We start from the raw sequence: 13260 nt of genomic DNA on the forward strand, positions 1-13260 counted from the left end.
CACCCTCGGAGCGCTCCCCCCCTTCCCCCTCCCTTCTCTCTCCCCTCCTCCCCCCTCCCCTCCGGGCTCGTGGCGCCCGCTTCGGAGCGGGCGGGGGTCGCGCGCCAGGCCCGGCCCCGCCCACCCCGGGCCTCGCCCCGCCCACCGCCGGCCTCGCCCCGCCCACCCCCGCGTGCGGCGCCGCCGCCGCCCGCCGCCAAGGGTGAGCCGCGCGCCGGGCCCGCGCTGCACGCGCCGCCGCCGCCGCCATCGTCGCGGGGCTCAACGGCCGCCAACCGCCGCCTGCTGTGAGGGGGCGGCCGCGCCCCGGGTACCGCAGCGGGCCGGGCCGGGGCGGGGGGTGCCGGGGCCCGGCCGGGAGGCGGGGAGGGGGCGAGGCGGCCTCGGCCGCGCTGCTGGGCGCCGCGTGTGCTGCCCGCCGCCCGCCACGCCTCGCCTCGCCTCGCCTCGCCTCGCCTCAGCCGCGGCGGGTGGCTGCGCTCCGCGCTTCTCGGCCCCGCCAGGGGAGGTCCGGCAGCGAGCGGCGGGGGCTGCTGCCGAGAGGCAGAACTTGTGCGCCGTGGGGAAGGGGCGAGTGCCGTCCCGTTATGCGTGCTTTGTTGGTAAATGCGCCCGTTTTCCTCCTGCAGGTTCTCGAGGGACAGCAGGTGACAACTTAGCGGGAGCGGCTCCTTCCCAAAACCGAAGGCAGGGTGGGTGCAGGAGTGGTGAGTTGTGCCTCCTGTTTGTGTTTGCGTCCAAGTTGGCAACACGTGTGAAGCGTAGGAACGAGGCCCTAAACACAGTGCTGATGCAGCTCCAAGCTTCTGCTGCTGCAAACCTTGCCTCAACCATCAACCGTGTCTGTAACGTGCGTGCAGTGCCTTTCGGATTCATGCTTGTAATACGTGGGACCACCTCAGTCCTTACAAATAGCACGTTCCTTATGGGCTTTGACTTATTTTTACTTATTCGACTTATTTGACTTATTTTGACTTCATTTTAACTCTAGTATCTTTCATCACTCTCCACATTTCTTCTTGCATTCCGTCATTTTAATGTTCTGCAGAAGGGCGTTTTGTACCATATATATATACATGGCCTAATAAAGGTTTTTGTTGCCCAAGCTGAACATAGAAAATTTTGAAACTGTATCATCAGACACTAGTTCTAACCATCTTCTGAAATTGTTTTCAATTCAATATTCAGTTCAATTAACTATTTAATAATTAAAGTCTCTGCATGAAGGCAGACTGAACCTTGCATTTCCGTGTCAGTTCTTGAATACTAATTCACTATGAAGTGTTGAGATGTTTTTTTGAAAATCTACTAAAACGAGATGAGCTAGGAAGAATAGGGAATACAACTAGTCTTATGAGTTTGGTCATTGCATAAACTGACTATTAAATGTTAAAAATATTTTTCTGTTGTCTCCATGTATCTTTTTTTTTTCCTTTTTCTCTGTTATTGGTACCAAGCCCTATGACGTGGTTTCCTCTGAGCTATATCCAAGCATATTCCTTGGAATAGTCCCACTGTTAGTTTTTATTCCTGTTATTTCTGTTGGGATTTTTGGATAGTTTCATTTGGCCAGTTTCCACTTACCATAAGAGGCCATTTTTCTTCATCTGCATATTTTATAATGTAATCTGAGATACCTCTGTAAATATTATCAGCCTTGCTTGCAGCTCTCCATTATTCCTGTGTTCCTCCTTTTTCTTTACTACTTCTTCCCTGGTCTCTTCTGCAAGCTGATTTTTCTTAGACCTGGGTTTTAGTTTCAGTGTTGTACTCTTGTAAAAAATATTTACACATGCAAATTGTTACAAATAAGTTCTAGTCTTCTGTTTCTGTCAGTAACAGTGAGGAGAAGAAACACTGTAGCTCCTTCCTATATAAGCGCTGTTATTTCTCTTTATTATGTTTTCAATTGGCAAAGCATAGGCAGTCTTTCTGCCTTTTTTATTTACATAAAAAAACTACTGTTTTTGAAAGTCTTAATAATGACTAACATTAATCTTTGTAGTGATTGTGTTCATTAGTGTAGTTGTTAATGATTCTAGAAATACCCAGAATATTCAGAATACTGGTGGTTTGTTTGTTTGTTTTTACTGCTCAGTAGAATTACTAACATCTGGCATGATTGATACAGGTACTATAATCTTAGGAAAAGAGGCTCATAGGAAAATTCATAGAATGGTGGAGAGACATTGGAATGTTTACCAGCTGTTCCTGAAATTGACCGTATCCTTACAAGCATTGCTAATGCCATGTGAATATTGCTGCAGATGCTAGCTTTTATGTTACTTGTTGTTTTTTTTTGTTTGTTTGTTTTTTTTTTTTTTTTAGAAGGTGTCCCGTTACTGGTTTTTATGGCTTTTCAGAATAGAAACTTTTTTTTTCCATTTTCCTCAAAATAAATGTGCTGAAAAACAGTCAGTCCTAAGTTTCTTGTTGAACTTCCCAAGCTGCAGTTTGTAGCTTTAATCTATCATCTGCCATTGACCAGAAGAGTTTGCCTCTGTCTTCTTTGAAAGTACTCTTCAGGTAGTTGTTTGTTATTTGTAGGTGTCTTTTAAGTCATCACTTAGCTCTGCTTCACTGACTGAACAAGTCCTCAACATCTCTTCATAAGTCAGACCCCAATCATGTTAGTAACTCCGGGCTTTCCAATTTCTGCACTTTTTTTCTTTGAACTGGGGAAAGGGAGAGCAATGATGGCAAAACTGAAGACAGTGTGCTAGAAGCAGTCTCACATATTGCTGCATAGAAGAGAATGATAACACCCTTAGAGCAGTTTACCATGTCCCTCTTAAAGTAGCCCAGAATGTAGTTTGCATTATTTTCAGTGATAACACTATGTATTTTGTGCAATATTTTAACCAATTTCAGAGGATCGTAACTGGATCAGTTCTTACACCTCATCATGGTGGAAAAGAATTTATGGAATTAACTAAAATAACAAGTGTACAGAATTAATTATTGGGATATGAATGAATACTGCGTTGTTTAAAGCTCAAAAAAATGAAGCTTGTAGGCATTTACAAATGAAATCTTTGGTTTGTTCCCTTGCAGATACGTAGTTATTCTTTTTTTTGTTTGTTTTCATAATTGGTGAGTGATTCTAAAATTCAGATGTGTGTCAGTGTCATGGGAAAAGTACCTGTATACCTTGTAGTCTCTATTAAGAGGACTGACTGATAATGGAAAACATGATGGCAGAACATTCAAGATACTAGGACTGTATGTGTGTTTTCTTACAAAGAGAAAGAGTGGAGGGTAGAACAGCAAAAGTGGATCCTGGGTTTTTGCAATGGAAAGGATATGTAGGAGTTAGTGAGTGGGAACAGAAGTGCTGAGCACTGGAAGGTAAGAATGAGAAGACAGCATTGGTTTTCCCAGTGTCTCAAGAACACCGCTGGCTCATTGTGCTGAGGGGTTGCATTTGATGTGTTATATATTTTCTAGGTGTAAGCAAAGTTTTTTATTTCAATGTAAGCCGGGGAATATGCTGCTCTCTCAGGTCTGTGCATGCGCAGTATGGTTGTCGAGAATAGGTTTCCTTCTTGTATGTGGTTAGGCTCACTTCCTTCATACAAGCAGAAACTCTAATATGGCAATAAACCCATGCTTTGATTTGCAATTGTAAGATGTTCAATACCCTCAGCTGAAGGGATTTCTTTTCTTTTTATCCCCATGTGCTTCCTGCTTTATTGTGATAGCAATGGGTATGAACCACAGAAAAGCAGCAGAAAGCAACAAGTGCTGCTGCAGTTGCTCACTGCTTATTTTGAAAACAAGCTCTGAGATTAGATGTAGATGTCAGAAATGCTAAGCTTTACCCAGTGATCAAGCTTGGAAATTCTATCTTCTACTACTCAAAAGTGCAGCCCCTGTCTGTCTTCTAAGAAAGTGGTGTTTGTAATGTAGATAGACTCCACCAATGTTTCTATACATCTGGCATGGCTGTGAAGGTACCCAAAAGATAACAGGTATTTAATACTTGCCTCATGTGTTTCACCTTTAGCATGTCTTGTAGAACTTGTTTAACAATGAATTGGGTACTGGAAGTACTCAGCAGACTGTGGAGAAAATCCTTGTTCCTGTGGTGTAACTCATCTGTGATGTAACCCATGTCCCTTGTTTTTTGCTGTGCAACAGAAAAGACTTTTGCACCTCCTGTTTTAAAAGTGGTCTGACCTGGAACAGCCCTGCTTCAGCTTTTATGTAATTCCAAAGTTGTGGTTTGGTGGGGCTTTTGTCATCCTAATGCAATCCAGCTGTGTTCCACTGTTAATTCAATCTCTGATTTAATGTATTTGTTCTATTTATCTAATGAAAATGTTTGAAATAATATATATATTTTTTAAATAGGTACCTTTATATTATGTACTTAAGCTCGTGGATGGTTGGAGGGAGTATAAATTTTTCTGTCTTGTGTTTTTATGGTATGCAAAGCTTTAACTGTCAGCTAAGCACCAGACCTGGCTGGGTCCTGTCTGCAGGAGCTGATAGCACAAAAGCATCTCTGCACTGACAGCAGTAAAAGTTTGTGTTCTGGGAGGATCCACTAACACCTGAGATAGGAGCTGATGTGCTAATTGGGTTGATCATATTTACAGAGTGCATGCAGGAGATAGGATTTCTCTTGAAAATAAAGTTGTTTTTGGGAAAGGAATATCAGGAGAGACCTTTGAATCAGAATTCAAATTTCCTGTTAAAACCAGAGCCTGTAATGGCTTGATGCCATTGCTGGAAGTGCTGTGTTCTTCCAACCTCCCATAGCCCCTTCGGGTGTCTGCTGAACAGTGTGCTCAGGTGACTTGACACGCTAACCTTGCAAAACACACAAAAAAAATGGAAAAACAACTTTTGGTTCTCTGGATTGAATAGTGAGTTCAGCTGGCTTACCAAAAGTGAGGTTGAGAGATGGTGAAAAGAAGGGAGTGGAAAGACAAAATCAAGAGGAAAGGGAGCTGGGAGGGTGTGGTGGAAAGGGAAGTACATGTCTCCCTTTTGGGGCTGATATTTTAAATTGGCTCTGTTTTAATATATGTTTGTTTGAAGTATTTCTTTATGAAGCAGAAATAATAATAATAAAAATAAAAAGATTGGTATACCCAGGATTTTTTTTCCTTTTAGGAATTGCTTGTAGTTGAAAGTTCACTAGCTTAAAGGAATGCTGAAGTCATCTTGAAGGCATGCTTTTTTTTTTTCCTGTATCTGAATCTGGTAATTGATTTAACTTTTTTAAAATTTAAATGAAAAGTACTTTTCTAGTGTTAAGATTGGTATTAGCAACATGTCCTTTTCTCATAAAAATCAAAGTTTTCCATTTCACTGAAAAGGGGCATCCCTAAACAAGGGTACTCATTCATTCTTAGAGTACTGTTAAGCATCTTAATATAGATCATGGATCTCCTAATAGCTGTCAATGTTTCTTTATTAAAACTGCAGTTGGATGAACACTTCCAGCTGCCACAAACCAGTACTACTGAAGAAGCACCTTCTTGCAGTTCTGCCTGCTCTTTTATGCCCAGCACCCTTAGTTGCCTGGTAGTGTGGTGTGGAAACGACGGGGGAACTTGATGCAAATAAAAATTTATGCATTTTCCCCACCCTCCTCCAGCATCCAGCATTTAAGGGGTGCAGGGGTAAGCACAGGGTGGTACTCTTTACTTTAGTGATCATAACTTTTTCTATAGGCATAACTTATTTGTAATTAGCTTAAGCTGCGAAGCTTAATTTTATCTTCTATTTCGCTTATGACAGCCTCATTAAATGTTGTCTGAGGGATATCGTCTACATGGGGTCAGAAAACAACATTGTAAATTTGTGGAAGAACTGAGGGCTGTTAAATTCAAATGGCCTGCTTCTAGGAAGTCCTTGAACCACAGTCTTCTGGAGGATGGGAGAGTTTTTCAGAAATATTACTGAAAGCTTGTCATATTCCAGTGTTCTCACTTGGGTATCCAGTATGGTCTTTGTCAGAGATAGAATAATGGGTTAAATTATTTTTCGTTCTGACCTGCTAAGGTTGTTCTAGGAGTGAGCCCCATTTTTTTTTTTTTTAAGTGAAAATGCAGACTTCTTGAATAATGAAAAGCATTATCAAAAAAGAAACTTTGCAAATACTTTGATTTTTTTTTTTAACATCTTTAGATCTGTCAGGTAATTATTTTGAAATCAGAAAAAGAAAAACGTCCTTGTAGGTTTTTGTTTGTATTACACTAACTTCAATAAGCAAGTTACCTAATGACAGCTGTTCTTGATGAATTATATGAAGCTTTATTAACAGCACTGTTCCCTGGGGAAAGGACAAAAAAAAAACTCCTTTTATGCATTCAATTCACATGTAGCTGAGAAACAGTTTTGTTTATCAAACATTATGTTAGTTTTTTAGTGAAAAATCAGTTGTTACGTAAAAGTTCATTAATGATTTTTTCCATGTACTTGCAATGGATGTTTACAGCAAGTATCTGGATATATGCCACAGAATTGCTGTTGACACGTGCAGTTTTCCCTGTTCTTCTTTGAAGAACATGGTTCAGCAAAAGGCTTAAAATAAAGTTATTTGGAATTTAAGAAATTATGTAACATTTTGCTTAGGCATGTACACACTGCAAGCCTGTTAACTTTCAGAAATTGTCTTTTTGGCTTTCACCTCACAATTAAAACTAATGTTTAGCAATTTTTTTAGTTGATTAGGTGCTCCAAAATTATACTTTATCAGGTTCTGTTTGCTGGTGTAAGATGAGAATGTATTTCTTTTGGAAAGCAGATAGTTTGACTTTTAAATGGAAATAAATGAAATCACTTAAAATATTAATAATAGTTTTGATCTTGTAGGAATTGAGATATGTTTTTGTCTTTTGTGCAAATTCTACATCTACTTCTTTGGACGTTTTACCCCCATTTACTTATTTTCCTCCATTCTTTTCCCTCACTACCTTTCTTTTAGGTTCTCTGAAATTCTGTTAGCTATGATAGACATACTTTAGCACTGTAGTGTTTATACCAGAAAAATCTGAATGTTATCTTTTACTGCAGCTTTGCTTGTGTGTCTGTTTTAATCAAGTTCTTTGTGCTGTGCGATATAAAGTTCCTATTGTGATCCATGTGAGTTAACCCAGTGTTTTTATGTGCTGTCATTGTCTTGCTGCTTCCTGGTTAATTTTGGCTGTGCAGTGATGCAGGCAGACAGCATAGGGTACTCAAGATACCAAAATACTCCCTGAAAGGGAGAAAAATAAATGATACAGCACCTAAATATGTTGTCTTACTGTCATGCCTACAAGATCATTTACAGGTTTATCATTTCATGATTACTTTTGATGGAAAAATGAACCTAGCAGGACTTTTAGTATAATACCCAAGTCTTACCTTGACTTTGTTTCTTGGTTCTGTGCAAACCAGTCCTGGCTCGATTTTACAGTGTGCATCAGGGTCTTGGTTCCATGGAAATTGATGGCCTTCTAAGAAGCAAGCTTAGAATTTGAATGTGTAAAGTTATGTGAAGGTCTCATAATCTTAGGAAACCTTTAGAGAATCTGTGAGCTGATAAAGGCTTAAATGGTAAGAGTAATTAAGAAGAAACAGGTAAATTGTTTTTGTATGGCAGTAAAAGCAGAGACATAAAAAGATGGATCACATGGCAAGTATAAAACAGAAGATTCCTTGCTTCTTTTCAATTACTGTTGTAAAGAGATGATTTAGTGGTTAGTATTGAAAGTATGCCAAGGTTTGTTCTTCAATCCTAAAACCTTTAAATTTGTCTTTTTATCATTAAGGAAGATTGGAGACATACGTATATTGTAAATTCTTAGATTTTTTTTTCCATTTAATTGTGCAGGAATGTTTCTGGGATAACAAATCTTTAATCTTGTTTTTTGTTTTGGTGTTGGGGTGCTTTCTGTTTTTTCAAAAGAAAATTTTACACCTGCATCAAAATAAGGTTTGATTTCTCTGGCGTTCTTACTAACACTGTAACAATTTGCTGCTTTTTTTTTTTTTTGTTTTGGTGAAATTGGACTTAAACTTTTTTCAATTTTGAACAAAAACAGATTTTCATACCTGTTTGTAGTGGAGAAATAAACTGTGCTTGCTTCTTTATTTGGAAAACTTAAGTATAGAAATACTTTAACATGTTTTTGTGTTACAATAAGGTTACATAGGTTATAAATGGAGGTTTTTGTAGACAGAAAACCAGTTCTGTTAATTGTCAGATTTTGTAGTAGTTTTTGTGTATGTTTCTCTTCAATTTGTTCTAATTCTTCTCCTACAGTCATTCTCTTCTCTGTGCTATTTGGAGGGCAATTTTCTGGTTTGTCTTTATAGATTGTAAGAATGTATTTGTATTGGAAGTTAGGCAATTGGCACTCTCAATTCATCTGATCATAATCTGATGCTAAACAGATAATAAAGAAATACAAATACGTTGAGGAAAATTCAGTTTCTTTGAGAACTCTAATTGAATAGGATTCCACAATTCAGCCTTTTTAAAGTAGATATAAAATGTCTATATGTATTTGAATGATGAAATTTAACTGTTGGAAATGGATCTGTTTTTCTTTTGAGGAAAAACTATTTTGGAAATGAAGTGTTAATACCGCATCTTTTCCCGTTTCAGTTAACCCCATGGTGGTGCTTGCTTGGAGCTGAAGTTTATCGTGACTTGCAATTTTGCTCTGTCTGCTGTGCTTCACAGGAGAGGTAACCAGTTTAAAATCAAAATATTTTCCCTAATTCCTCAAATTTAGTAAATATACTTGTAGTGATAGACTTCAGGTTTGTGGAGGATTTTCTGAAAGCAGAATAGTTTAATCACTTCTATACCTTGATACTGCATGTGAGTGGGTGTGATGTTACCATACACAGTGTAGTCTAGTGAAAAGTTAGTGCCGTTTGTTTAGATAAAACACATGGCAATTACTTGTCTCTATTTGCTGTCTTCTTTTAAGTGGTTTTCTTTCTTTTTTAAATGTTCTCAGATTTTCATGGATCTCAACAGTGCAAGCACTATTGTTTTGCAAGTCTTGACACAAGCTACTAGTCAAGATACTGCAGTACTGAAACCAGCTGAGGAACAACTGAAGCAGTGGGAGACGCAACCAGGTTTTTATTCAGTCTTATTGGTAAGTTACACTGCAACAGTGTTATTACTTACATTGTGAGTAAATTTGAATGTGACTTTTTTTTAGAATGCGGTTGAACAGTGATGTCTAGAGGGAAGCTCTTAGTTGTCATGGCCCAGCTGCTGGTATCTGTACACTATGCCATGCGAAGCATTGCTCTCACTGTCTCAAAGCAGATTCTTTACCCAGTTTTTTACAAAAAGGAGGAAGTCTGTCTTTTAGCATCATGAATGATTGGGCCTTTAGTGCTAAACCTGTTGTTGTCCGCTTGTGAACTGCAGATAACAGAAGACGATTGCCAAAGAAATTGCCTGTACCACCCCAGGGGGTGGTGACAGTTGTATATGGTGAGGAAATATACCTTTTTCTATAATTCATAATACACCCCAGGAGGTGGTGTATTATGATGGTTTTTGTAGAAGAAACATTCCCCATGCTTTTCAGTGTACTGAGTTTAATTCTCATGTTAGATTAGTTTCCTTCTCAGCAGAGAGGGACTTCCAGGGAGATTACCTGACTGGCTGGTAGTAAGGTTCCCAGGAGGATGAAAACTTGTGAAGGTTCCACTGCTGTTGATGAAACAGATGCATTAGCATGTTGCAAGGTGATGGAAACATACTCTAAGGAGACCAAACAGTTTCAGAGAAGATGCTCAGAATTTAAGTGTTGTTCTTGTATTCCTTTGCGTATGTGTTTATATTAACTATACAGTCTTAAAAAAAAAAAACCATGCAGATAAACTGCTTTTTCTACAAACATCTGCCTTCAGTGGACCCAATGACAGAGTTGTATGGTGACGTTCTGTTTTCTGCAGACCCCCTTGTTTGAAAAGTTGAAACAAGTCAGGATTTAGGAAGAGAGATTGAGCTGCCAAAGTCAGTTTTACCTGCTGCTTAGTGTTTCTGTAGTGACATTCTTGAAAGAAAACAGCAGAAATAGCCTCTGACTCAGAATTGTTTTCTGAGCATTACTGCCTTAGAGCTCAGGTGGTGGACATGATGAGCACTCACAGCTGTAATTGAAGTTAGTGGGAGTTTTAGATATAATGGCTAAAAACTGTTGCGGTTTAATCCGGCCAGCAGCTAAACACCACACAGCTGTTCGCTCACCCTTCCCCCTCCCTCTCTGGGATGGGGGAGAGAAATGGAAAGAGAAGCCCGTGAGTTGAGATAAAAACAGTTTAATAAGACAGGAAAATAATAATAACAATAATAATAATGATGATGATGATAATAGTACTACTACTAATAATATGTACAAACAAGTGATGCACAATACAATTGCTCACCACCTGCTGACCGATGCCCAGCCTAACCCCGAGCAGTCCAGCCCCCTCCCCCCGGCTAGCCACCCCTATATATTGTTTAGCATGACGTCAGATGGTATGGAATACCCCTTTGGCTAGTTTGGGTCACCTGTCCTGGGTCTGTCCCCTCCCAGCTCTTGCTGCACCCCCAGCCTGCCCGTTGGCAGGACAGAGTAAGAAGCTGAGATGTCCTTGGCTTAGTATAAGCACTGCTCTGCAACAATTAAAACATCGGGGTGTTATCAGCACTCTTCTCATCCTAAGCCAAAACACAGCATTCCACCAGCTACTAGGAAGAAAATTAATTCTGTTCTAACTGAAACCAGGACAAAAACTGAGGCATTTAATAGAATTAACAGGATTCGATCATTTTAATGTGATGAAGTAGACCTGTTTGGGGACACATGAGCCTTTCGTCAAGTAAAAAAAAACAAAAAAAAAACAAAAAAAAAAAAACAAAAAAAAAAAAAAAAAAAAAACAAAAAAAAACAAACAGTAATCTTCCAAACCAAATGTAAGTGGAGAATCTCTACTTTGTTTAACTTGATTATGGGAATTCAACTGTCTAAAGGAGAAGGTAGCTGGTACCTTCTTAGTGGAGCTGAAAATGAGGTCTTGAGGGGCGAAGCAGGTGGCTGTAAGTGGAGAGTGGGTAAGACAGCTAATCCCTATGGGACAGAGGAGTAATGTAAGTACTTAATGTCAGATATCTCTTACGGGGTGATCAAGACAGAAAACCATAATTCACAGTGAAACATATCTGTGAATCTATAGCCTTTTATACACAGTGGAGATGTTAATATATATTTCTATGCTTTTTTTGAAGGTGCTAATGTACCTCTCTTGAAGAACAAAGATGAAAAGTCAGAATGCTTGTTTGTTTTGAAAAGCAACCTTTGTCCTTTACCAGTTGTATGAGTTTGTGGTGTCTTGTAATTTCTGTTACAGCATTACAGCTACAACCTTTTTGTTATTTTTCTAAAGGTTGCTAGTTTTGAACTGATACCTTTGTTAGCATGTAAGTGTTTGCTTTGTAGTGATTGGGGTTTGTGGCTTTTTTGGTGTGTTGCTTGATGATCTTAGGTTTCTATAGTCCTCAGCTCTTTGAAGAGTGTATTTTTAACTTCATCAAACCTGGCACCCAATTGTAGCAGGATCTTCTGACCTGAAACCTTGTGTTTTAGTAGAGTTCTGAAGCTACCTAATTTAAGTGCACTATAAAATAAGACCACTGAGCTCATGCCTGTTCATTCCCCAAAGAAGAGAGTAATGTCTCACACCCTCAAAATGAAACCATCTAGTGTAGTCGCCCTTTTTTTAAGGGGATGATGGACACAGCTGTAAAACAGTAGGAGAGCTGCTATCCAGGGTAGTACCTGTATTAAGTTTCAGTAACCATCATTTATTTCAGCTTTTCCCAATTGGTTAATTTTACAGTGGCATATAAATATAATACCCGAATGTGTTCGCATGCATTTGTGCGTATATGTATGTATTGTGTGTGTGTGAATATATGTATATATAAGTATATACACAGATACCTATATATCTAGCAGCAGAAGCTAATTTTCAAGAATAAGTGTAGGCAAGTTTGAGAGTTGCTCTCCTACCAGGTCACTGTTTTTCTGTCTACCATAGTGGTAGTGAGGAAGGTTCTTGGCATGGGTCAAGATAATGAAGAAATTTCTTGAAAGATTTTAGAAATCTGCATGATACAGAATACTTTTTTACTGCAGCCAGAATCCATCTGTTTTGTTAAAAAAAAAAAAAAAATAAAATAATAATAATAACTGGTTGATGCTAGTAGTTATTGCTATTATGTTCCCTGCTCAGCCAGACAAAATTAGAATTATTCTTACACTATACAGCGGGCTTAATTTCTTATAAATTCTTAGACCTAGTGCTAAGCATTTCTGTAATCTTTTGAAAATAGTTTTTAACACATTATTTCACTTGCCTGTCAAGTGCTGACTATGCATTTTGCTTATATACAACCGAATATACAGAGGTATGTGTATTTATACATACGCCAGTGCATATGTTTATACAACTTCTATCCTGTGAGTGTCATGCTGAATAACTTTTAACTTATTTTTTTAAACAGAACATCTTCACAAATCATACCCTGGATGTGAATGTCAGATGGTTAGCTGTGCTGTACTTTAAAAACGGAATTGATCGCTATTGGAGACGAGTTGCACCACAGTAAGTTCTAGTTTTCCTGCACTTAACCTACAATAGGTTTTGTTCTTACCCAACTGGAAAACAGTATATTTCTTGGCTGATAGCAGCTTCATTGGAATTTATAGTGAAATTGATAGAACATTTCTATATTAGGGATCATTAATGTATCAGTCTGTTTTCATATTTCTTCTTACAATTTTGTTTATATTTTACTCTCATAAACTGAGTTACAAGTTTTATTTCATAGATGCCAGATTTTGAAGTTATATAAGTTTTATAAAGTTATGACCTAGATTATTAGATGTGACAGGTAGGAGGTTTCTTGGATAGGTTATTTGAGACACATTAATTCAGAATTCTTATTGAACATATAGAATCATAGAATGGTTTAGGTTCCAACTACCTTGCCTTAGGCAGGGACACTTTCCACTAGAACAGGTTGCCCAGAGCCCCATCCAGCCTGGTCTTGAACACTTTCAGGGATGAGGCATCCCCAGCTCCTCTGGGCAACCTGTTCCAGTGCCTCACCACACACTGAGTAAAGAAGTTTTTCCCGATGTCTAATCTAAATCTACCCTTTTTTAGTTTGATCCCATTTCCCCTTGTTCTCTTTTATGTGAGAAAGAGGCAGTAGCTGTCATGATAGAAAGTTCTGGT

The 13260-nt window shown here is 38.9% G+C and overlaps 1 protein-coding gene across 3 annotated transcripts in view; it reads left to right on the forward strand.

Annotated features, from left to right (window-relative positions):
• Positions 1-130: 130 nt before the first annotated feature.
• The window catches only part of IPO11 (importin 11), a 98116-nt gene continuing 84986 nt past the window's right edge, over positions 131-13260 (forward strand). The window contains exons 1-5 of one of the 3 annotated variants that reach the window (XM_082782870.1): positions 131-202; positions 630-707; positions 8609-8691; positions 8970-9113; positions 12524-12624. In XM_082782870.1, the coding sequence (XP_082638996.1) occupies positions 8976-9113; positions 12524-12624 (239 nt within the window). In that variant the 5' untranslated portion in view covers positions 131-202; positions 630-707; positions 8609-8691; positions 8970-8975. Of the gene's footprint in view, positions 311-629; positions 708-8608; positions 8692-8969; positions 9114-12523; positions 12625-13260 lie in introns of all 3 variants that reach the window. The other 2 variants (XM_082782869.1, XM_082782871.1) reach the window with 2 other exon arrangements.

The sequence above is a fragment of the Aythya marila genome, assembly GCF_965140915.1.
Source record: "Aythya marila genome assembly, chromosome: Z".
Lineage (NCBI taxonomy): Eukaryota > Metazoa > Chordata > Aves > Anseriformes > Anatidae > Aythya > Aythya marila.